The sequence below is a fragment of the Hippocampus guttulatus genome, chromosome 11 (assembly GCF_054856545.1).
Source record: "Hippocampus guttulatus isolate MCC_2025c chromosome 11, RoL_Hgut_1.0, whole genome shotgun sequence".
Lineage (NCBI taxonomy): Eukaryota > Metazoa > Chordata > Actinopteri > Syngnathiformes > Syngnathidae > Hippocampus > Hippocampus guttulatus.
In genome coordinates, this window is record NC_141271.1 from 19,169,125 (window position 1) to 19,195,000 (window position 25,876).

The following is a 25,876-nucleotide window of genomic DNA, read 5'->3' on the forward strand; positions in this document are numbered from 1 at the left end:
CCGGAAAATGCCACCGTGAAGTGACAGCGCATGCGCGCCCAGACGTGGCAACGCAGCGGCATCATGGCCTCTCGGAACACCTACGGGAGTCGGATGAGACCGGGGAAAATGCTCGGCTTGCTACTCCTGGTGAGTCCCGGGGAGGTTTATGAGCATTTAATTAATAAATGAGGACTGTTTGACGGGATGGTCGTCCTGCTGCGACCCACGTGATTTTATGGCATATCTCGTGTTAAGGAATCCAGTTTAAGCTAGCCTGTCAATGGAGAGGAGGCTAGTTGAAGTTGACAAGCTGGACCCAACTTGGTGACCGCATCTGACACGCTTGTGGCGGGTGTGTGGTACCGAGAGATCCGCAAGAGGAAGCGGCCGTCTGTGAGGCACTTCAGCCGTGGGGTGACGTGCGCTTGGCGGTCGCCCACCTTCGTCGAGCTAGCAGGGAGGTCATTACACTAATGAGGTTGGTCTCAAAGTAAGACAGAGAGAAAGGACGTGAAGGATGAATGTGAACGCTAATGTGAGAAAAGAAAACGAGAAGGAAGGGAAATACAGAGGATTAAGGACAGAGGGGAGGTTGGAGGAATAAAAAGGAACAGGAATGCTTGAAATGTAGGTGAGAAAAGAAGAAATGAAGGCTATTATTCGACAATTAACAAGGATGGAAGGGACAAAAGAGGATAATGTAAGTAAGGGTGGAACGGTCGTAGGAAGAAAGCAAACAAGGATAAGTGAAGAGCTGGAAGGAAGGACAAATGAATGAAGTTAACAAAGATGTCTCGAAGGAAGGATAAAGAAAGACCATTAATAAGGTTGGTGGGAAAAGAAGGAAAAAAACGAGGACAAAGGAAGTCAGAAGCATGGATAAAGGAAAGATGAGTGAAGGCAGGAGGATCGAAGGTGGGAAGAAAACTTACCAAGGATGCTATAAAGGGATGCAGGAAAAGACCCAAGAATGAAGTAAGGTAGGAGGAACGATGGTTGGAAGAAAACTAAAGACTCCGAAGTGAATTCAAAGACTTATTTTCAAAATACCTGCTTGAAGTTAATTACTGAAAATGAGCAAAGACTGAACTGTGTAGTTCTGAATAGTGGAGACAAAGCACTGCTTTTCACCATTTCAGTTTGCCTGAGTTTTAAAAAAAATATATGCATATTTTCTGGGTTGCCCGCTGAGATGGATTCAAATGTCCGTGCTATGCCCGCTGATTCGATAAATGAGGATCTCAGAACTTCCTGATAATTTGTAGCTAATCAATGGACCCGTTCATTTCTTACGGGTCTGTTTTGGAGACAATACTCAATAGCATAAAATTGGACATCGTGTGAAGCAACTTTGACAATAATATCGACATATCAGCCACCCCTACTTAAAATGTGGCTGATGATGGCCCGATACTGCGTATGGATACTTGCTTATCCCTACTTAGGACCTTCTTGGACGTCTCTCTGGTGAGGTGTTCAAACAAAGTTGCTTTGTAGAGCTAAATCTATGATTCCCTACTAAAGTTGCCGCCCCCGCCAGCAAAACAAAATGGATCAAGGTATTGACTTGACTCTTATGACCGAAAATTTTCAATCAATTCAGGAATTCAAGCAGAGCTGTTTCAGGATGGCAAACATTTACTTCTGTAAAACCAAGTCGCCATAAAATAAATTGCTTTCCCGTTCTTATTCGAATTATTTGAAAATGACCCGGAACGTAAAAGTATTTGACCCAATCCTGTCCCTACTTTGCCTTTGGCAAACAGGAGTGGTACAAGGGTTAGTGTGTGCCGTTTTTTTTAAACCATTGTGCACATAATGACTCGCTTTGTACTCACACTTGCACACACACATAACGCGTTACGGTGCAAAGGACTTTTACGGCCACGTTAGAAAGAAAAAGGAATTATGCTGTGGGGATAAAACTGCGTTTTTAAGAGGTGGGGGCACAGGGGGAGAGGGGGGGGGGAAGTCATCTGGGATTTGGGGGTCGTAACAGTGTGATATTAAAGTCATATTTTCTAGTGATGAAAAGATGTTAAATTATCAGATGAAGGTCATGTTTTTTAGAGGTGTCGTAATCGTATGAGAGTCGTATTTGACGTTACAAAATTGTTAGAGTATTTAGAGATTAAATTTGTGTTTTATTGAAGAAAAAAAGTCAATTTTTACAGATAAATAATCCAGGAATTAATGTGGTCAAAGTAGCTTTTGTTTAAATGTTGTTCAGTTGTATTTTTTTTTTTAGATTTCAAAAAGTTATATCAAGATATTAATCATTGTTATGATTAATATTATTTAATTATTAAAGTTGTTTTGTACAGTATGTATATTTTTGAACAAATAATTTCTCCAAAAACTACAAATTGTTTTCATTTTGTTATATGACTTCATTATTCAGAGAAGGCAGAAGGCTTTTTTTTAAATCAAATTCCTTCGCGATTTATTCCGATGTACTGTTTCCTCCACCGAGCGTCTGCCTTTGATTAAGCGCATTTGTCACAACCGATGGAGGACGACATGATGCTGGGGGGCAGAGGTGCAACACCTGCTGCCTGCTCGATGTATCGTCCCACGCCACGTACCCGACCTTCAAGGCGCGTGCATCGCCATGGAGGGACGCTGGGGATTTTGTCATCGTTTTGAAAATTCGGCCCATGAAGGCAAATTCAGTTATCTACGTGAAATTTGGTCGCCACGTTTATCTCGAGGCGCCACACAAAAATTTCACAAAAGGTGATACCTTAGCCGACGCGGGAAGTTGAATTTTTATTAATATTGATCACACGTCTATCGCGATAATGCGTATTGATCTTGAATTATCTCCCAGCCCGACGCCGAAGCATTTCAGAAACCACGTAAACGCTTTGCTCTTCGGTATTTCTGGTGTTGTGATGACTGATTATCCCTTTTTCCAATGCAGAGCGCAGCTTGTGTTTGTCATGCCGCCGTAGTGCGTGTCGAGCGCGCCTCACTCCATCTTCACGCAAATGTTTGTGTTTACACGTACTGTATCGAGCGCGCCGCGCGTCCGCCTGATGGTTTGATAGCCCGTGTGGCAGTGTGTAGATGCTCCGCGACCCACACTATACACAAGCCCATTCCACTGATGTCTCTTGTACGGTGTGACGCCACGCTTACGTGCAGTCAAGGGTTTGATGAGTGTTTACTTGTACCCTTTAAACTCGCTGTTCATGCAAACATCAAAGGCAGCCATCAAATTCATGATCCGGTGGATGCCACTCAAGCTTGATGTTTAGGTCAAAAAAATGCGAAAGAGCACTCAATTTCTTTGTCTTACTCAGAATAAATGGTAACATGCTGATACTGCCTCTGGATGTTTGATCGCATGTCCTGTGATGCCCTCATGTTCAGAGATTTACCCCATACCCCCACCACCATTTTGAAGTGGTTTATTGGGAATGGCCTCAGAACAACAACAATAAGCAGTAAGAATGTCCCAGTCAAATTTTTTTTCCCACTCGAGGCAGAGTCGTGTCACCTGATTTTAAGTATCGCCTGATCCTCATCAAATAAAACCGTCAAGGCACAAATATGCTTGGCACCCCCATATTTTGGCTGTTTTGCTGTAATTCGCCCTCCTCTGGTCTGGATGGGGTTGCAGATTTGTTTTGTAGTATTCTTTTGGCGTGCCCTGTCCGTCAACCGTGGAAACAAAAGTTTGCGGGCATATCTTTTGCTCTCCAACCTCAAGCTTTCTGGGAAAAAAAACTGCTACTGTGTAAGGCTCTGTGAAGTCGTCAGTGTCCCTTTCGTTTGCCGTAGTGTGAGCGAGCGGGGGGGTGGGGGGTGCCTTGGAAGGGGCATCATGAAGCAACGCTGCTGTTTGCAAACAATGCACTCGTTTGACTGTCATTATTTGCATCCACAAATGAATATTTGACAGCGTGAAGGACGGAATACATGATAATCTGGAGTTATACAGCGGCCAGATGAGAGGAACGAGACAAAAAAAAGTAAATGACGACAAATATCGCAACGACACCACCTGCTAGTATAAAAGTGGGAACACAAAAGCAATAAAAAATGACAAGTGCAATTAAAGAGCACGTGTGAATCGACAGAAAAGCGACACAACAAAAGACAACACCAGCAATAACATCTTTTAATATTAAGTTTTAAAGTAGGCGGACAGAGAGAAGTGAGACGGGGAAAAAGCAATAACACCTGCTCGAACGTAATTTGACAGGGGCGGGACAGAAAAGACAAACAAAAAGCAATAACAAACAACCGTGGCAAGAACAACTCCTTTTTGTGACTTATTTCTCAAGTGACCAACGTACCCGCCAAGCAAACGGCGCCGCTTCCGGTCGATCTCCCGTCGTCTGTAAGCTCTTCTGAATATGCCGCAAATCAACGAGCAGCCCGCTTGGTCAGTAAAATGGAAAAACGATCGTGACAGCTGCCGGTGAGAACTCTCGTCAAGTCCAACTCTCGCTCGCCATTTGCCATCGAAATCGTTTCCCGGCGTGCAGACCAATTAGACTGCGCGCGGTTACCTTTTCTGCCTCGGTTTCTCCGCTCGGATTAAATTGTCTCTGCGTGCCGCCGTCCGCCGCCCCGGCCATTTGCTGCCATTTGCCGGAGTTGTGTGAAGTAAGCTGAAAGATGCTCTTAAGACTTTTAATGACATCTTTTAACGTCACTTTCTCTCGGCGCATTACAGTACACACAGAGAACAAAACGTGCGGCCTGCTGGGACAGGTGCGTCGTTACTTTTCAGCGTCCGAAAACATACCCAAGCCAAAATATTGGAATCTTTGTGGCCGAGAAGAGTACTGATTTCATGCCATTGTCAGATAGTTGATAAAAGTATCTCATTAGGTTAGTTATCCTTCTGTTTGAGGTGTGTTGAGAGTGGATTTGTCCCGATAATACGGTCCAAAACAGTTCGGGCTGACAATGTACGTTCAATATTTGCGACCGGAGTGGACCACGCACAACACGACCAAAGCTGTCTTTATCAATGATGACAAATATTTTAAGATCTGAAAAATCTTGGCATGCACCGGGCCCGAAGTGTGCGGTGGAAGAAAGATAAAATTGCCTCAATGACATTGGGTTTGATGTTGCCGAGATCAGCGGCTTTCTTCCCGCTGACGATGCTCTCCACGCGCATTACAGATCATGACCTCGCTATTCTCATTATTTATCACGGAGGCCGCTAATATGCTACGTATTGATTGGAGGAAGCGGCCGGATCATCATCCCCTGCGGGCATTTTTCTTGGCTCTGATACACAGTTTCGAGTCATTTGTCTTTGTTTCACATCGCCAGGTGTTGCTAACATCGGTGCTGGATGCAGTGAAGGTGTCTCCCCTAATCGAGAAGGTCAGCGACCACAAAGACTTGAAGAAACTGCTCAGGACGAGGACCAACGTTCTGGTGCTCTACACCAAGACAGGTACAGAGTCTAATTATTGTCCAAGCCTGTAGAGCAATCGAATAAATAACCCCTTGGCCTAAAAGCTCTCTTTCAAGACCGTTCCCGCCAACAGTCGATACCATTTTTTTCCCCTCCCGAATCAAAGCACAGAACTGATTTGTAAGGTGAGCTGTCCCAAGATGGTGGCAAACATCAATACTTTGGACAGGATGGACTGAAGGAGTCAGACAAAATGTCAATTCCGCATCGTAGCATGTCGTTGTCTAGTACGGTATAGTATTAATAGCCATAGCATCAAATATTGAGTTTGTCCAGTGGTAACTCAGCAACAAAACCTGGTTGCCTCTGATATGGCGCCCCCTCCCAAACTGCAGCCTTTGCAATCTGAAAGTTGTATTTTACTACACTGTGTAAAAAAAATTAAAAAAAAACGGACAATGAATGTGTTTTCTATTATGGCATTTTACATTGACTGCTAGCATTAGCACTGACAATGTTTCTAAAACGAATATGTCTTGAATTGAAATATCACGGCTGTTCTATGAAACACGCATATGTCCATTTGTGTCGTTAAAAAAATAATAATTAAAAATGAATGGGGCGTCTGTGTTTCGGACATCACAATAGCACTCGTATTCTAGCTAGACCATCCGCTCTTCTCTCGAGTTGTCTGTGTCGGTGTCCCCCTCGTCCCCACCTTCCGTCTGGTCCTCACTATTGTATAATTGTTGAAAGCTGATGTAACACGACTCCAGCTAGTGAAAGACGGCAGAGCCGAAAACCCCTCAACCCAAACTCAGCGTTCTCTTTCTTCCTTACGACGGAGGTCCCTCGGTAACCCGATGCTTCCTTTTGGAATGGGAGCATGTCCTCAGAGGCTTCTTCTTCTTCTTCTTGTCTGGCCCACAGCTACATCCAGTGACGCCTACCTGAAGCTGCTTTCCGACGTGGCCCAGACGGTCAAGGGCCAAGGCACCATCGCCTGGGTCAACTGCGGGTATGTACTAGGATCAGGTTTTTGCTGACTCAAATTGAGGCACGGGTAGAAAGGAAATAATTCAGGAATGATTGTTCCTCTTTGTAAAGCCACCAACTGGTCTGCCACATGTGCAGAAGAAAATCCTTCCCTGCTCCCCTCGGACCGTTTAAGGGAATGACTCTTTTGCAACTTAAATACCGCAATTGCAGTTGAAAATGACAGCTAACTTCAAGTAACCGTTTTCATGATGGCAGGCGACCCGAAATCAGATGGCGACAGCTGGATCGCAATTTTTTATGATGGAAAAACACAGAGAAAACGCCAAAGGATTCCCGATTGGGTCCGACAGGACAATCTCATTGACAGCAATTTCAAGGGTGGGGCATTTTGCTCTGTCGGAATGTCTCCTCCTCCCCCGCCATCCATCTGCACAATTTACCTCCCCCCCCCCCCCCCCCCCCCGCCTGTGCTGCGAGCACTCGTTGACAGGCGGTTTATAAATGACTTGATTGCCTCACACCTGACAACTTAGCGTGAACATCTGCAACTTCCTGCCGGAGTTTCTCTTTACCGTCAGCCGGGACAGACCTCAGAGGACGCCTCATACAGGAGGCAGGTTTGTTGAGCATAGAAGTGGCTTCCGTTCAGAAATCTTGGCTTTGAAGATAAAAGTCTTGTTTGTGGAGTTCTTTTGAGACGGGACCGTGAAGTATTGCGCACTTGGATGTCGTTGAACTGGTTCCTACGCTCTCTTAGACTGGATTTACAAAGCCACTCCAAGCCATTCTGCAGTCCTTTAAGAATCCTAGATATATTTTTTTGCTTTAAGTTGCAAGCAAGTTGCCACTTTACAGTTGGCATTTGCTATTTTTTTAGACTAACTAAAGACGTCTTTGGCATTGACGCCGCGGTAGCGGGGATGAGATGAGCAAAGACTCATTTGCATTAGACTAGAATCCCCCCCCAACGAATTTTCCGTATCTCGGGCTCTTATTGAAAGAATGAGAGGGCTTAAATTTGATTGACGAGGCCTTCGAAATTTGTCAACCTGCATTTACTCTGCATCAATTGATTCATTGTTATGGAAAAGCACCACAAACCAATTTCCCTTTCTCAAGTAATAAACTCGAGCAATCTCGCTCCAATCGTGCTTTCATCCACTTGTCCGCTTATTTCTGGTTGCAAAATCGAGCAGTTGGTTGTCGCACTCCTACTTCCTTTCTTCATTTTGCCCCCTTTGAGGTCGTTGTCAGCTGTCTTTCGAGCCCACACGTGTTTACATTAAACACATGTACGACGCTACCGAGACACCGCCGAGAAATTGTCTTTTACACACCCGTCATGAACTGACTCTGACGTGTTGTTGTTTTCGCCTTTCCCTGGCTTTATTTTACGTTAATCCACCCCCACCATCCGCCAACGCCCCCCGCCTCCCCCAACCTGTCAAATCATCATCCGCTGTCTGAGCGGAAAAACAAAGAGTGTATCATCAAGCGGGAAACTGCCAGGAAGGAAGCGACTTCCCTTTGAGTCCAAATGAAACGCTCCCTGCTTTTTTTACTCTTTAAAGTGAGTCAGGTTTGACTCTGCGTGGGCGCCTGTGGTATTCTCTTCCCTCTCCAGCAATTCCAGCAGAGCCTGGCTCACATTGCATCCCTCACGGGAAGCTCAAACAAGCCGGGTCCAACGCGGTGCCACCCGCGGTTCTGTCGCCAAACACTGCGCCTTCTGGCATACGCGCCCGCCGTCGCGATTGGAGCGGTTCCGAATGATAGCTAGTGGTCTGAGCTCATGGCCGACAGACAGAGCGAGAGAAGAAGAAGAAGAAGCGGCGGTGAATGGCGGCGTGAAACAAGTCAGCCGTGCCAACACCACCAGTCCAAAATGACATACTGGGAGCAGATGACCAGGAACTTGCTTGTTGGCCAAGTGGCATCCAATGAAGAAATGAATTATCTCATTTTGGAAGCTACACTCGCTCCAAAGGGAGGTTGTGTGTGCTGAAAGGACGTTACTCATAACAGCCACCGTACTGGCTAGTTATTCATGATAACTGCCATCCAGCACAATAGAAATACACTCGAGAATACCACGAATAATCCCAAAAAATAGTTCACCACATACCCGCACAAAGCGGATCACAACATACCTACCATAGAAAAGTAATTATTTTGAGGTGCAACTAACGATTATTTTAATAATCGATTCATTTGCTGATTATTTTATCGATTCATCATGCCATTATTCAAAAACAGGACATTAATTCAAATTAAGAGTTTAAAAATTGCACAAACAAAAAAAAAATAAGATTCGGTCTCTTGATCCGTAACATGTCAGAAAATGGGCAAAAATGTCGATCGTTGTATTTCAAAGATTTTCATTCGATTCTCAAAAATATTTGTCGATTCATTTGTTAGTAGATGAGTTGTCGATTAATTGTTGCAGCTCTACAGCTCATGAAAAAAAGCGACTTCGCACAATAGAAATAAACAGGAACAGGAAAAAAATAGAAATCATTTTTCAAAATAAACCATGATGTGTTATGTTGCGTCCCACACGGGCACGTGCATGGCTCCATGTCACGTTTGGTATTGTTAAATAGGATCGCGTCCCTCGCCAGATAGTCTTTAAAACCTCCATCTTGCACAACAGTAATAAACAGAATTATAAATAATACACGCTCAAAAGAGTCCTTGGGACTTTTAGACACCTTCATGATTAATGTGATGCGCCCTCTTGCCAGTTCGTCATGATAACCGGCACCTTGCAGAATAGAAATAAACACAGCTAGATAAAATCTACAAAAGTCAAAGCAATGTCTTTATAATAAAGTGATTTCAAGTCTGGCATGGTTGAAATGATCGAGTGCGAGTACACCCTTCAGTCACAATGAGAAACCTTGATATCCAATACAAAATGGCCGTGGCAGCAGATGAACGGGTACAAAATGGAGGTGGATGCTTTTTGGTCCCCAAGCTTTTGTCAAGCTTGAGCTTGAGCGGGTTGCAGGACGTGGCAGATGCGACTCGGGTCGCTGGTGCCATTGTGACCCGTGTATCAAGTTGAAAACACCAGAGGGCTGAAATCAGATAAGACGGCGTCACTGTATCTGTAAATCAGACATTTTAGAATCCTAAAATTGACGTGTATGAATGCTGCACATGAAAATGGATGCTCTCTTTAAATCAGTGCGAAGGGCACACCTGCTGCTATTGTGTCCGGGACCCTGTAACCTCCTCCTCATATGGAATCGTTTATGAGCTGCACTGTTATTTGTCACCACGCGTGCTCTGTTGTGTTATTGAAGAAGCCGCGCGCTCAGTTAATAGCATGTGTAGGTGGGGAGATGCATATTTATTTTCAGGACCAAAAATAAAACACTTAATTGCCGCACGCTGTGCACAGCATATACGATGGGCAACCCACCAGCCACCTCACCCACCTGCTTAATGTAATCCAAATACAAAAGGTCCATTAACGTGCAGATAATAATGTTCACTTGGGATTGACACAACGGTCGGGTTTTATTTTTATTTTTTTTTAGGGCCAGAGTATGCGTTGCCAAATGGCTGTTTCCTTGAATTGTTTTGCAAATGTAGCCCCAGAAGCCATTTTAGCTTGAAGCAGCCATTTTAAGGTTATTTTGGCCATTTCCAGGGGCCTTTTAATCATGAACACAGAGCTTTTGTGCGATTGCCACCAAATTTGAACCTTGTATACAAGACTGGCAGACAAGGGCGAATTGGGAAACATTTTCCTTTTGTTCATTGCTGGTGGGCGGAGGGTGGCAGCCCCAAGTTAAATGACCCGCCATAAAACATGAAACTAATCACTTAGCTCATGAATGATTTGGAAATTCAGCCCTTTGAGCATGTGTCATCTTCTTTGGCAACGTAAAATTTAATAGGCATCTTGATCATGAGTAGACCCTCAAAAAATTCTCAATCATTTGTAAAAAGAGTAACACACGTGTGGACTGACCCCAGCGATATACCAGATACGTGATTGACGCTCAATTGAGAGACATTTCTTTTTGGGCCGTCGCCTGTGGTCAGAGCACGGTTGTAAAGTTTGATGACTCTCCATGAAATACAAACTCTAATCTGTGTAAGAGCTTGACAGAAACCTCTCTCGTAAGATGACTGCCACGCCCTGGAGAGATTCTTCTCACTGGCAGAAATGAACAGACTCAATTAAAAATATAACAAGCCAAGGGGACGTTCGGGGGGTTGGGTGGGGGGCGTGCAACCGCTGTTGGCTGTTTTTGTAAAACATTTAATACAAAATAATTGTCTGCCTGAGTGTCTTGGCACGGTCTCCCTCCGCCATCCGTCTTTTCTCCAACGAGTTGTCCTCCACAAGAGAGAGTTATGTTTTGAAAGCCAGCGACTGTTTCTCTCAAACAAATGGCCGGGATTGGTTCTCATGGGCCGTTTTTCATTTACTTATGGTGAATTATTTTGGCCTGAAGTTCGCCTGCTTCCATTATCTTGGCGTCATAAATTACAATCAGGTCCCTAATTTAGCAGGCGCCTTTGTCCACAGCGTCTCTGATGAAAACAAGTGTGTGCAGCAGATCACGATGTTGTTGTTTCTTCTCCTACCGCGCATTGACCAAACAATTACCCTGCAGGAATGCGCTCAAAAAGTGCAATTAATGAACATCGATGGTGGTCTCAACACAAATGGAATTTCTAAGGTTGAACACGATCCGGTCCACCTTTTTCCAAATAACTTTTCCTCAGGAGAAAATCATGGGAATCGGGGTCGAACAAACTCCTCCTCGGGAATATGCCCAAATGCCACAAAAACAATTGTAGGGCACACAGAGACAAACAACCATTGGTGCTCACAATCACACCTTTCAGGAACAGTGGTTATTGCAGTGGACAGCTGATCATGTTATCCGGTTGCAGTGTGCATGAAAGGGTTCATTTCCATGTATGTGAGTGTTTTTTTGTTTTTGTTTTTTGAATGGGGATCTGCTCAGAGATTCGGAGGGCCGTAAGCTGTGCAAGAAAGTCAAAGTTGACCCCGGCTCCAAAAGCAGCGCTGCCGAGCTGCTGCATTATAAGTAAGTCAGTCTGAAACTCGACAATTGCTCCTCTTCTAACTTCACCAGCATGATTGTTCACTCCTCTGATGCATTTTTTGTTTTTTTTAAACAAGAGATGGAACCTTCCACACGGAGTACAATAGGCCTGCCACCTTCAAGGTAAGCAGTGAGCTTCATGCCGTTGTTGTTTCGCACAATAGATGCATCAGTGAATACCTCAAGTACTGTTCATGAAGAAACTAACAGTCAAATGAAATGGCTATAGTTAGAGGTACATGCATTAAATTTGATCGGTAACTTTATTGCTGTGTAGGACATTAAATATGTCATTGTAGGACATTAGAGGTTAAATAGACATAAACTACAATATAGATAAGGGGAGCCCAAGAGGTCTTCACACAGTTATGTCCGTATGCTACATTTGAGGTCTCGAAATATGATTCATTTGGACAACATACATTTGTGTAACTGTGGCACATTAGAGCTTTATGGACACCAAATGATGAAAATAAGCTATGATGTGAGAGTCGTTCACCACAACATCCAACTTTCCTTGTGTCTTGAATGCATCTCATCCGTCTTTCAGTCCATGGTGGCTTTCCTGAAGGACCCCTCAGGGCCTCCGCTGTGGGAGGAAAACCCGGAAGCCAAAGACGTCGTCCACGTGGAAACAGAAAAGGTACGTTTCAAGGACGCCCGGGGAGCATTTTGAAGAAGCATTTCTGATTTTATGGGCCACTCCCAGACAGGTCAGAGGATATTGTAACCTCCACCACCCCCCCCCCCCCCCCCCTCAAGGACCCTCACAGCAGTTCTGTGAAAACAGGTCATGTCTGAGCTTGTCCGGAGGCTCGCTGACTGGCGTGACAATGTCGTGCTGTTTGACGAAAGAGCTTTCAGACGCATTGCGACGAATGTGATGCTTTTATTATGTGCCCCTCGCACACTTTTCGTCTGGCTGTGCCTGTTTTGAAGGACTTTAGGAAGCTGCTGAAGAAAGAGGAGAGGCCGCTGCTCATGATGTTCTACGCACCCTGTGAGTGTTTGCTCAACAACCTGGGCAACTTTTTATTATTTTTTTTTATTTTTTGGAAAGACTTCTCCCTCCCCCCTGCGCACCAATAGGACCATGAAATTTGGTCGGCATCTCTACATTCTCGACATCCTTTTCCAGGGTGTGGCGTGTGTAAGAGGATGCAGCCCATCTTTCAACAAGCTGCCACGGAGACAAAGGGGCGATATGTGAGTCTTCTCATCAGAAAATCATTTTTATCTTCTGTTAATTTGTGCGGCTCTTGATCATACGGTCTGACTTTGTTTATTCACATTGACCCACAGTAGCGATTGTGATCCTGTTACTGTTTTGGTCTTCTCTGTGTGTTTGAAGCAATTCCGTATGTTCTCTGGCTGCAACATTCGACACAAATACCCATTGTTGAGCTCGACATCGCTCCTCTCATCCAAAATTAGATCATCACGTCCCCAGATTTTCCATCCTTCCTTTGATGCTTTGACATTGCCATCTATAATCCGTGTTTCTCCTTTGATATGGGGGATAAAATAACAATATTTCAGAAGCACTAAGCTGTACTGGCTGGGAAGAAAATAATCACTCACCTTTCACCAAACAAGCTGCACATTGTGTTTTTTGAGTTTTCACTCCATTGAGTGATGACGCCACTTTTTACCTGTGCTGAAAGTGAGCAAAAATAACAGGAAATATCATTTGGGGATGACGTACAATCTCTTTGTAAGTCCCTCGGTGTTCAGTGACTGTCATAAAAAAGAACAGTGTTATCTTTTCAAAGATGAATTTCTGCTGCTACTCTTGTATGGGAGTATTTGAAACCTGGTGTAGTTTTTCATCTTCACTGTGGCCTTTTGTTTTTTTGTTTTTTTTAATATATAAGGTTCTGGCTGGCATGAACGTGCACCCGTCCGAATTTGACGGCCTCAAGCAAGAATTCAGCGTCAAAGGCTACCCGACCTTCTGCTACTTTGAGTGAGTGCTCCTGGCTTCCTGCATCAGTCAGTGATTTTTGAGATGCTAGACGTGTCGAGTCCATTTATGTCTCCAGAAAATGGCCTCTTGTCTGGTGTCTACTCTGTGTTCAGTCGTCTCAGTGCAGCTTGAAGAATCTTAAGAGCTCCTGAGTGGTGGATTCATTGAGGCTGACAGATGTTGTCTTGCTCGTAAAGTGTTGATCTTCTCCCAAATTTCAACACCGCCACGACCTTGCTTCTTTCGTTCTTGGCGGAAATGGCTTGAGGCATTTCAAGATAAAAGATGAAAGAGAATGTTGATGCCCGTATGGTCACATTTGTGGAAATCTACAAAACTCCCAAATTCCTGACTGAAAGAATTCCGCCGTGCCGTTTCACACCGTTGCCAAACCGTCATAACTTTAAATCAACATCGCATTGAAAGTGTCACTCAAAAGTGCTTCGGCTTTCAACAAAACATCTGCTGACCCAAAGAGGCTTATAAAACATTCACAGCAAAGTGTTTATTGTCTGACCAAGGTCATAACCAGGCATCTGTTAGTCTGCCAGTTAATTCTCCTCATGGTTGCTTTGGGACCCCCACCACCACCTCAACCAGCCCACGGCTCTATTTGCTCTCCCCTCCGCCGCCACTCGGGGCATCGTGAGCCATTTTCATATATTGACTGAGTTTGTTAGCAGTGTGCAGGAGCTTAATCATCCCTATTTCCACATTAAACACCTTCATTCCAGCCTGGCCCTTTAATTAGATGAGGACTGATTAAGTGCTTGTGGGGTTAGCCAGCCTGTGTGTGTGTTTGTGCGCATTGTGTGTTTGCCGTCACACACATGCACAGTAAGCAGGGGGCCACATTAACGCCGGTGCCGTGCCAGCTAATGACCATGCCAGCCCAGTGGCTGCAGTTTAAAGAGCATCTCGCTGATAAAACAGCAGCTGATCACTTTTGGACGAAAGCGCTTTCATCAGCTCCGGAGCTATCGCAGCGCCGCACCTGCTGCGAGGACGCGTGTTCTCCACTCGTTCAATTTACTCACCTTCTTTTATGATGAGGAACACAGGACTCATCCGGTTTTTGATGTTTACTGAACCTGATGTGAACGGAAAAGCTGACCTTCGACCAAAAAAAAGCCTATATTTGATAACGCTCGTCATATCCAAGACCGGTCAAGATATAAATACTGTATGAGGTATTGAGACCAAAACTTTGACGGCTTCACACTAAGTCTAGGCCGAGACGTGAAGGCCTTTTGACCATGTCAAGACTTAGAGGGGTTGCGACGGAGGTTAGAAACCAAGCGAAGACTAAAACCTTGCGGGCTTGAGAGTCCAACCCATTTTGCAGAACTTGAGATGTGTGGACATGCAACGAGAATGAAAAAGTTTTTATGATAGCCTTGAAATAAGGGGAGTGTTGTAAAGCCACCAATCAAGGCCATTTTTTTGTGCAAACTGCAAGCCCTCATTGCAAATATGAACTTTCAAGTTTTGTGTCTTATTTAGAAAGGGCAAGTTCCTCCACCACTACGAGAACTACGGGGCCACGGCCAAGGACATCGCCGAATGGATGAAGAAGTGAGTAGACGCGCCTCCACTATTCGCATCTTTTGGAAATGTGGAGTGGATGCGTGACACCGTAGTCACCGTCTGTGAAATATGCACATGTGGTCAATACTAAATCTTGTGTTTCATGCTTATACGTGTGTGTGCGGTTGCGCGGCTGTTGCCGCGAAGCAATGAAGGTCACAATCTTGTATCGCTATAAGCTGTTTCCTTGAATTGAGAGAGAGAGAGAGAGAATTGCATTTTAGTAGAGTGTGCTAGATAATGAGCCCTCCGGAGAGAATTGAATGTGTGTGGTACATAATTGTCGGATTTAAGAAAATTGTCTGTGTGTATGTCGTGGGTAATTGTTGTGAGGGCGAGAGAATCGTCTGTGTCTGATCACCGTATTGTGTGTTTGTGCGTGTTGTTATTGCGGATGACAATACTGAGTTTGTGTGTGCCAGAGACTCTGTGTGTGTGTGTGTGTGTGTGCGCGCGTGAGTGAAAGAGATTACTGTGTAACAATTGGGAGCATATGTTCCTGTGTGAGAGAATTAAGAGCGGGGTGTGCGTGTGCTAGAGAGTGTGAAAGAGAGTCACACGGGTTGTGTGTGTGAGAGGACTGAGAGCCAGCGAGTGTGTGCGTGTCCATGTGCTATTGGCAGTGTATAAGTGTGATGTCATCCAGGCAGGGTGTCTGTGTCATAAATGTGTTTATGTATCGTACTTGTGTGTGCGGCATTTTGGTTCAGGGTGGACGTGTCTGATTTACGCACGCACGCACACACACACACACACACGCGATCTGTATTTAAACACATTTTGTGTTTGTTTGTTTAATTATCAGCCCTCAGCCAGCGCAGCCAAAGACTCCTGAGGTGTCCTGGTCCGAGACAGATTCGTCCGTCTTCCACCTGACAGACGAATCCTTCGATGTCTTCATGGAGGAACATCCAGCCGTCATGGTCATGTTCTACGCCCCCTGTAGGTTTCACGCCACACCAAAGGCTCACTATCAACTACCACATGTCAATCAACCACATGCACATTTTTAAATGGCAGTATTTATTACTGTATCTAAATGTATGCCTCAGAGGTTGCCCCGGCACAAACAAAAGGCACTTGAGTGGTCCAACTAATTGTGCACCACACACATAAGAATTTCTGATCGTAAATATCAAACAGGTATAACATTTGCAATTATCGGGCTCGATACATTTCTGAGTTAATAGGGGAAGAAAAGCCACTCCTGATGTACCCCACACTACAGGAAAATCACTTGACAGCGCAAGATTTGAAAATTCAATTGACCACACACACAAGGATTTTCAATCGTAAATATTGAACAGGTTTAACATTTACTATTGTCGGCTGCGACTCTTCACACAACCCACATTACAAGATACACACACACCGAGCTCTTCTGGCTGCACTCCAGCAAATGCGTTGCTGTCATTGGTGTAGATTAATGGTTCTTCTCCCACCTGCCATCATCTTACATTTTCTGTCCACCTCTCAGCGCAAACAATCATGCTCGGCCAGCGAGCTCATCACTGCGCGCATGGCCACAAACAACTTTATAGTGTCCAAGTTTGACACTCTTCTGGTCCCTTCTTGTTTTATGTGTGTGTGTATGTGTGCGTGTGTGTTTTTAACTAGACAACATGAGATCATCCCGCCGCTCACATTTTTGCATCAGGAAGATATTAATACAGATTTTTTTTTATTTTTTTTTTTTTTTAACAGCAGTACGTCCTCATAGGCCCCAAGCATAACTGCTGGGAGCACACAGGAAATGTCCTCAATGTCAGGATTTTATGCTATTTTTATGCATCATGTTGCAAGAACGTGTCGAATAGACATGTAACTCAGGTTCAAACATGGATGCGATCGACTTTCAGAACCAAATTGACCTTTGTTTTCAGTCCTGTTGTTTAAATCTGTTCACCATCTTAAATGCATTCGATGATTTAAGAACATTTTAACACTCTTAACTGTCATACAAATGTAAAAAGAAAAAAGAGTCCTCTTGTCTAAATGTCAAATGCTGATGTCGTGTGGCACATAAAATGAAACGCAGAAGCCTGTTGCATCGCAGGCGAAGCTAGCGTAGCAACCTTCTTGTCAAACAGCTCACACGGCTGTCACAAAAGATGCAAATCAGCTTGATGCAAGCATCAAAAGAAGTAAACCAGTCTCATACGGATCAGAGGGCGAAATAAACCTCTCAGACTCATGCCAATAAAATCAACTGCTCTCATGCCAAAACGTCATTCATACATACATAAAACATTGAAACCTACAGCTCGCGGCTTGTGTGAGAACCTAACATGGCTGCCGAGATCAGCATAAATTAACCTGTACATGTGGTGTCTTAGTTTTTTCATTTTAACACTTTTTCATTATCTGTTGCTGCATGTACAATTGTGAGGATAAACTGAATTTTCCATGAGGGATTCAGGTTGTCACATAAAAAGCAAAGTGCTGTGAAGATCATCCAGGTGCACTGTAATGCCACCGGAGGAAAAATTACTAGAGTTGAATGCTCGTGGAACTTCTCAGGGACGACGGCGCCGTGTGTGTGCGAGTAGCTTATTGATTCCTCGTCGAGGAGAAGGAAGTGCTCTTTGGCCACAATCTGCATGATCGCACGCCTGGCAGCCGCGTCCCTTCTCCGACACGCCGGCTGATTTATAGCCTGCACCAGCGCTGAAGAAAGGAGGCTCTCAACTGTTTTGACAAGGGCAATTTAGCACCTTTGGAAATGTACCAATTTACTTCCACGCGGCGGCGGAGGGTGTATGCCATCAAACGGCCATACGTCTTCAGCAACGACATCTTGTAGAGGCGGAGCGCGACAAATACTGGGCTCGGGCTCTATTAAACGCCTCGAAAGCTGCTGTGGTGTTTTTGTAGCGATTTACTGAAAGGGACCAATGTGCACACTCTCGCGTTCTGGCAGCCTTCTTCATTAAGAAAAGTTTAGCGCCTGGATTCCAATTTGACGCGGACTTAGCACGACATTACGCGAGGTGGCCTTTGTGTACAGTTACAGTTGGGTGCATACTGACACATTGCACAGTGGTGACTGGAGATTGTATTTGTTGCCATAACCACACTCTCTCCCTTTGAAATGAATGGAAATGCTTTGAATCCATTCTGAATGAATCCAACAGTTTGGTTGTTTTCAAGAAAAAAAGAACTCTGCCGTATAATATGCCGTATGACATGACATGACATGACTAGAATGAAAAGAATTTGACAGTTTTGGACTTTTTTGCTACAGTTCATTGGACATCGTGCGGCTGCTTTTGATGTGCACATCTTGGATACATTCTGTACATGGACATAATCTCTCTGCAGTCTTACATGAAGATAAACTGTCCACATGGAGAGTCCAGTCTCCCTGTACACACACACACACACACACACTCACGCAAGTGGCGCATGGACACACTCTGCCTATTAAATGTATACGATGCCTGTATGTGGATAGTCACTTTTCTGCTCTGTTCATTGAGTGAGACATCCTCTTGAAATGTGTGTATCTTAAGGGTGTGGCCACTGCAAAAAGATTAAGCCAGACTATGAAGAAGCTGCCCAAATACTCAACAAAGATCCAAAGGTGATTTCTTTTTCTTTCTTTTTTTTTTTTTCTTATGGTGTAATGTGATTCTGATTAGTTCATCCCCTCCCTGCCATCCCTCCCATGTCTAATCTCTGCCTTGAAATGTGCCTTGACAGAGTCCGGGCGTGTTGGCGGCAGTGGACGCCACCGTCCACAAGGCTGTGGGGGATCGCTTCAAAATTTCCGGATTCCCCACCCTGAAGTACTTTGAGAAAGGAGAGGAGACGTACACGCTGCCGCACATACGCACCAAAGAGAAGATCGTCGACTTTATGCACAAGTGAGGGAGGCACCATTTTGACAAAAATATACAAGTGTGACATCACAAGCGCACTTTTCTAGTCTACTCGTGATGTCTTCATTGTCTCCATTTGGTCGTAAAGCAATGGGAAAATGTGCGTCCAGTAGGGGAAAGTCATGGGTGGAGAGGCTTAACTGGGAAATGTACAGGAAGTTTGACATCATTGCAGGCTCCATTCAGGCCAAATGCAAAACGCGACATAAGATCACGCTCCTTTTATAGCGCGTGAGATTCTTTCTTAGTTTAAAATCATCATCATATCCAGAGGAGTTGGGTGAATCGCTCTCATTTGAAACTGCACAATGTATACGGTAGTCTTGTTTTAACCTTTGAAAAAAGAATTGACGTTCGTTTTTAAAATGTTGACAATATAGTAAACTGTGTTTCACGGCTCTCCATGCTCCAGTCCGCAGGCCCCGCCGCCTCCGGAGCAGTCCTGGGAGGACAAGCCCTCCAGCGTCCTCCATCTTGGCTCGGAGGACTTTCGAGAGGCCCTGAAGAAGAAGAAACACAGTCTGGTCATGTTCTACGCTCCATGTGAGACTCACATACTCCCTAACTTGGGGTCGACGTTAAACTTTCAAATCTTTAAAATGACACCTCCTGGTTGAAGTCGGCTATTTGGACTGTAGAAGTTTGAGATCTCATGGCCTCCCCTGGGATCAGCTGTGATCATTTCCTGGGTTTTAACCAAATGACATACGTAAGCCCTAGCCAGTTGCCAAAATCTCATCGTGCTGCATTCGGACTCCGCCTCAGCCCCAGGGAGACGGAGGATAGCCAACAATTGTGGGGAAATAAAGAACACATCACAGGACCACCTGTTTTTAACATGTCCTGATGAACATGGAAGTGTGTAACAGCTTAATAACCATGAAAATAGCTGAAGAGAAATGAGTCATCCTGACAGCGTGTGTCGGCTTCATGGAAAGGGGGAAAAAAAATCTTGGCAGCTAAAGAAACAGCAATCTTCGAATATGTTGCCTCATTTTCATGCTTTCAAGTAACAAAAAAAATAACAAAACCAAAATCATCATCTTACTGCATGGTGAAAATGTCCTCGAAGGAACATGAACAGGCAATTAAAATCTGCAACTTAATCAATCTGCAACTTAATCTTAAATCTCATAAAAAATGATTTAGGTTAAAATACACCAAGTAAATCCCTGAAAAGTTGCACAGCCTAGCATATGAATACCGTAAAACCTCAAAACTTACGCAGGTTAAAATAATACTCCCTTAACACCCCCCCTAAAAGTGACACATTAAAATAAGACCTTTTTTGTATCCCCCAAAAAGTTATGCATGTTGCAAAAGTCTCACTCCTTAAAACTAGGCTACCAGAACTCCCACAAAAGTTACACCGGTAAAATAAGACCATTATACCCCCCCCCCCCTAAAAAAAATCTCCCAAATTAGAATAAGACTTATTTTGAATCCACAAAAAGTCATGCTTGTTAAAAAGTTGAACAACAGCGCAGCAAGAGTTGCTCTGTTTCAGGCATGACTATACTTCGACACACAACTTTGCGCAGCTTCCAACGAGACTGCTGTAAATTGTTCAAACAAGGCAACTGTAAATCCTCAACAATGGTGCGCAGTTAAAAACGCCACTCCCTTGTAAATAGTTGCAGAGGTTAAAATACACCTACTCGAAATCCCACCCAAAGTTGCCCGGCATAATATAAGACCACCTTAAATCCCACAAAATTCTCTCGACATTTTATGTTGATGTTTGAGTAAGATGTTGTCGGTGAATGGAGTCAAAAGTGATCGTGTTTATCGCGCCCATAAAAAGATCGACTGTGCGCTTACACGGCAGTGAATCCGCTCTAAGGCCACGTCAACACCCTCGGTAGCGGCGCATGGAGTTGACAAATGTGTGTTGTGGACCGATGTGACACTTTTGTCGTCGTCTTCCTTGGCAGGGTGTCCGCACTGTAAAAACGCTGTCCCTCACTTCACGACTGCAGCGGAGCTCTTCAAAGAAGACCGCAAAGTGAGTCCCACACTGATGCGCTTCACCTTCAAAAGTACAAAACTACAAAAACACCAGAAGTGAGCATTATTATTTTGGTTACGCTAGATTTTTTATTTTCTTTTTTTTAAAGACCTAATACTCTAGTTTGTTTTGATGTAATATTTTGGGAAAATGACAAAATAAAATAGAATTAGCATATGAAGTTGACATGTCAAAGAATTAGATTAAACATCCATGGGTTACTCGTAGTTGAAGGCACCCTGGTAATATAATGTACATTTTGCACGTTTACAAAATAAATTGAAAAAGATTGTCATAAAATACGTTGATCGGCGAATCTTTGTAAAAATGCTTGATGAAAGTTTACTCGCAAATGACAGCTATTCAAAAAAACAAAAAAGATCATACTGCCTCCTCACGATGCATCTGCAGACTCACCCTGTTGTTTTTCTTTTTGGACCGAGGTAAGTTCAAAAGTTGAGCGAGCGCTCTTGCATCACGTCTAATATTTCTGGGCGCGTGTCAGCAAGGAATGCGACAAAGCCAATCAAATCGCGGCAGGCGAGGCACGCTTACAGGCAGTCACGGGAGGACACCTCCGTCTGTCCTCTATCAGCGTATAATAGCTCCCGACTCACACGTCGCGAGCGTGTCGTATTGCGCTTGCGTCAGGATGCACTCGACCTTTTTGAGACTGCTCGTTTCTCATTTGCGCGGAATTGCTTTTAAATTGTTGTCAGATGGCGTCTTAGTCGGGCGCTTTTCTGAGGCAACCCTCCCGCAACACGCCTCGGTAAACGTGCAACACAACAAGCTTTCAGGGCCCTGTGTCATCGCTGTCAGTGTTGCGGGTTGTTAGGTCACTCCTGGCAAAAACAGCTTCTCTACCGCGTCAGCCAAGCGGAGACGCCCTGCACCTCAGAAAACGACTACTAACAAAACGGACCACAACAACAAAGTCTTCTTGGCACTCTTCCTGAGCAAATTAGAATTTTGCTAGCATTGGAACCACTGTTGTCATTTTTGTTAGTTTCTTTTGTTGGGGATTGGGGGAGGAGGGGTGGGAGGGTAGTTGCCAGACGGGTCGGAAAAGTCGCTACAGCGAAAAATCTTTTAGTTCGAAACACTCCTACAACTCCTGCTCGCTCCCTCATTTGTACTAGCGTCCACATGTGCGCACATTAAAAAAAAAAAAAAAACTTTCAAAATAAAAGCACCACCTGTTTTAACGTTTGACTTTGAGTTTGTGCTCAAAGTGAGGGCCAGTCCAGAGACTGTGGGCAGGCCGATTGTGGCCCCGCGGCCGTATTTCCACATCTCTTTTCAATGACTCCTTATCGTTTGTTTAAAATGCATATTTCCTAAAATGACTGCAAATCGTCCAAAGGTTGTGCATGTCACAATGAGACTTTGGTAAGTCCCCCCCAAAATTGTACAGGCTGAAATAAAAGTGACGAAAATCAAACTACCGTAAATCCCCCTCCCCAAAACTTACAATAAGACAGGAACTTGGAAGTGGACTGATGGCTTGTTTTGCTGTCGTGACGGCACTAGAATTCAATGTCCTCCGAGGACAATATGTCTCCACTAGTGCTGCCTCCCTCCTGTCAACCATAATGCACTGGACCGTAACATATTGACTTGTTAGAGCGCCTCCTCCTCCTCTGATCAATGATGACCTCACCCGAGTTCGTCATTGGACGCTCGCTGAGCTGAGCTCCAAAACAAATATGCAGCATGCTGACGTGACGTATTTTGTGCTTGATGTATTTCCGAGCATGAAGGAAGTTGTGCCTCGCTACGTGTTTCTCACAATCAATGGCAGGTGGATCGATAAGATGATTGGCAGCGCTACGGCGAAGGAGCAAGAGTCAAGTGACTTCATTTTGTCCTGTCACTATCTGGCATTGATTGCTCACACGTCCCTTAACAAACTCGTCTCATATTAGTAGTCGCAACTGCAGCCCGTGCTTCGTTTTCTGGCTTTCTTTCTTTCTCGAAGTTGGTGCATCTTTTTCAGCTTAGTGTGGATCACACCACCATCATGCTTTTTCCATTTTTCCCAATCCTGAAAAAGAGGCTCAAAGTGAACAAAAATAGTGCCGGGGGACTTCTGCGCAACACAGCAGTCAGTCAAAGGTACCATCGGCGCAGCTTTGCTTAGCTTCTGCAATCTCTTTTATTGTCACACCTCGTATACTTTTCACCCATAAATGATTACTTTCAAAAACTATGTTGAAACAAACAACGTATGCTGACCCGCTGCCATTTTGACAGAGCAGAAGGATCTCTCTTGTCAGCACACGGCGAGCTAAAACGTTTAGCGCCTTTTCCTGTCCTCAGCACAACCTTCCACATGGCCCAGTCGCTAGCGTGACCGCCCGATATGCGCCACTCAGCACTCTGAGGGAGCGGCATGACATTTCAGCAGTCCCGAAAATGACGCCGGGCACGGCTCGACATTTACGCCTCATCGGCCCCCGCCCGTCTCCGCTCCACGTTACGGCCTCCCGGAATCAACCTTCATTCGCGTGAGAAGAATGTCGCAGGGTGGACCTTTTCAAAGGCCGTTTTATTGTTATTGGATCTCCTTTCTGTACATTTTGACAGTGTTGGTCTACTGTTCACAAAGCACACAGAGCGCTAACATCTGTACCCAAACGGTTAAAACAAACAAAAAAAAAGACCAAAAAGGAGCCAAAATGCCGACTACTTTTGTGTGAATCTATGTGTTAAAGGTCGTCTGTAGAATAATAATCAACATCATCGCTTGCTAATACTCGCGCGTGATATTTCTTCAAGTATTGCGAGTAGTAACACATACACTCCTGTTCCTGTTCCCGTTCCCGTTCCTGTCAGATTGCCTACGCAGCGGTAGACTGCACCAAGGGACAAAACCACGAGCTGTGCAAGCAGGAGGGCGTGGAGGGCTACCCGACCTTCAACCACTACAACTATGCCAAATTTGTGGACAAATACCACGGAGATCGCGGGGTGAGCTTAATGAAGTTCTCCTTTTGATGCCTGAGTTGGGATATCATTGGCTGGCCTTTTATTGTCTTTGGACAGCAGTCATTGGAGCAAGCACCCAAAATTAAGCGCGCGTTGCCATCACTACATACATAAATGTATCTAAATAGAATTATGTATTTAGAAAGCAACATTTCAAACAATGTCTTTACAATATACAGTAATGGCAACGGTGAAAAATTAAGTTCCAAAAGAAAAAAAAAGAATCAAGAAATTCACTTTTTTTTTTTTTACATTTTTTTTAAACTACATTTTTTTATGCCGCTTTTGGGCAAGCCTTTAAAATAGTGTCGCTATTAGGTATAAGCCCCAAATGTTCAAATATGGTCAATGTCATATTTTTTTCCGCAATTGGATACTCTTAATCTTTCCCCACATTGTCACGTTATTTTTATGCATTATTCAGCAATTCAAAGTGTTGAAAATATTTATAAATATCTATACCTACCGTATCTTTGATACTGGACCTATCTGGGAGGGGCTGTAAAACTCCGCCACTTCTTCACCCAGCAGGAGTCCTGCAGCATTTTGTCTCCTCAAGATTAAAGGTCTAGATGGGGTTTTTTTTGGGGGGGGGGGGTTGTTTTTTTTAAAAAGTAACGAGTGAAAACTGTTAAGTTGGATCCATTTGAGTTTGCTGTTTTGCAGCAGGAACTGGTCTGCTTCTTTTTTGCTTGCTAACATTGATGTTACAAAGCAATACTGCAAATACGTACAGATGAAATAGCTTGTATATAGTGTGACCTCCTTTTCCTTCCAGGAAGCCGGATTCATCGGCTTCATGCGCAGCCTGCGAGGCCGCGATCAGGAGAAAGTCCATAAGAAGAAGGAGGAGCTCTGATGACGATGGAAGGCCGCTTGAAACCCCGTCCAATAAAAATAACCCCTCCAACCCCTTTCAAGGGCCCCATCAGCACTGTCACAGTAGACAAAAATGACCTCATATATTTTGAATACCACGCTAATCACGTTTTTTTTTTTTCTTTTTTGGGGGCGGGTGCAGGACACTAAACTCGCCTGGACACTGTGACTGATTATGTGGCAAGCTACATGCTAATCTATGCAATTACCAAGATGGCGGTAAGGGGGTCCCGGCAGACTTCCTGTCCAGAGCCGTCCACCATCTTGTTGCTGGCTGCTCATCAACATGCGACGCCACAGTTAGCGTAGCAACATGGCGTGACATCAATCCAGGCCAAAGGGTGAGTTTTTGTCTTCAAATGGTGGCCTTAAAACAGTAAGAATTCCAACAGAGGCTGGTGCCTTTAACTTGGTTTTCTTCCGCCCTTCAAGTCAAGAACAATGATGCCAAATATGGCGTCAAACGACTTTTTTTTGTCTACCCTTCTCCAACTGTCAATGAGAAGGGTAATCATTTTTTTTCCCCACAACTTTTGTCAGTCTTTAAAAAATGGCGGTTTGACAAAGAAATGAGACATCAGTCTCCATATGTTGTCCATTTTCAGATACCACAATGAAAAATGTGTTATCTCCAATTTTGCGGCTTTTTTTCCCCTCAAGTCACATTGCAAACAATATTAATTCAAGTTGTTCTTGTTCTACAAGATACCGGTAGTTTAAATATGGGAGATATTAGCTGTGACAAAGAAATTAGACTTTCTCCCTCCACATTCTGATATTTCGTTAGCCCCTTTTGAGACTGGCCAATATTTTTTGTCTGCCCATTACAAAATATAACTAGTAAAATACAAGTCATTTTTAGGTAACATTTATGGTGAGAGAAAAAATCTAATTGTGTTGATTTTCTGGAAACAAATTGAAGACATAATGTACCAAAAAAAATAAAATAGGGGATGTGAAATGCGCCAATATAGAAACAAGACTCGCAAATATTTTTTGAAAACATGATGAAAATTTCTATTCAATTTTTTACAAAGAAAAAAAAAATACATCTATATAGAGAATTTTGGAAATTCGAGGTGTGACAAATATTTCGATATGTCT

The 25,876-nt window shown here is 44.1% G+C and overlaps 2 protein-coding genes across 6 annotated transcripts in view; both read left to right on the forward strand.

Moving 5' to 3' along the window:
• The window catches only part of pdia5 (protein disulfide isomerase family A, member 5), a 26,394-nt gene continuing 518 nt past the window's right edge, over nucleotides 1–25,876 (forward strand). The window contains exons 1-17 of the mRNA XM_086124605.1: nucleotides 1–129; nucleotides 5,281–5,407; nucleotides 6,299–6,386; nucleotides 11,359–11,442; nucleotides 11,538–11,583; nucleotides 12,011–12,103; nucleotides 12,400–12,460; nucleotides 12,599–12,666; nucleotides 13,335–13,426; nucleotides 14,930–15,001; nucleotides 15,819–15,955; nucleotides 18,526–18,596; nucleotides 18,716–18,879; nucleotides 19,307–19,437; nucleotides 20,829–20,899; nucleotides 23,741–23,875; nucleotides 24,672–25,876. The exon at nucleotides 24,672–25,876 is cut by the window's right edge and continues 518 nt beyond it. Coding sequence (XP_085980731.1) covers nucleotides 31–129; nucleotides 5,281–5,407; nucleotides 6,299–6,386; nucleotides 11,359–11,442; nucleotides 11,538–11,583; nucleotides 12,011–12,103; nucleotides 12,400–12,460; nucleotides 12,599–12,666; nucleotides 13,335–13,426; nucleotides 14,930–15,001; nucleotides 15,819–15,955; nucleotides 18,526–18,596; nucleotides 18,716–18,879; nucleotides 19,307–19,437; nucleotides 20,829–20,899; nucleotides 23,741–23,875; nucleotides 24,672–24,752 — 1,620 coding nt within the window. The 5' untranslated portion in view covers nucleotides 1–30 and the 3' untranslated portion in view covers nucleotides 24,753–25,876. The remainder of the gene's footprint in view (nucleotides 130–5,280; nucleotides 5,408–6,298; nucleotides 6,387–11,358; nucleotides 11,443–11,537; nucleotides 11,584–12,010; nucleotides 12,104–12,399; nucleotides 12,461–12,598; nucleotides 12,667–13,334; nucleotides 13,427–14,929; nucleotides 15,002–15,818; nucleotides 15,956–18,525; nucleotides 18,597–18,715; nucleotides 18,880–19,306; nucleotides 19,438–20,828; nucleotides 20,900–23,740; nucleotides 23,876–24,671) is intronic.
• Nucleotides 24,966–25,876, forward strand: part of sec22a (SEC22 homolog A, vesicle trafficking protein) — a 9,319-nt gene continuing 8,408 nt past the window's right edge. For all 5 annotated transcript variants that reach the window (XR_015102383.1, XR_015102384.1, XM_086124609.1 and 2 more), the window contains exon 1: nucleotides 24,966–25,113. The gene's annotated coding sequence lies outside the window, so the exon portion shown is untranslated. The remainder of the gene's footprint in view (nucleotides 25,114–25,876) is intronic.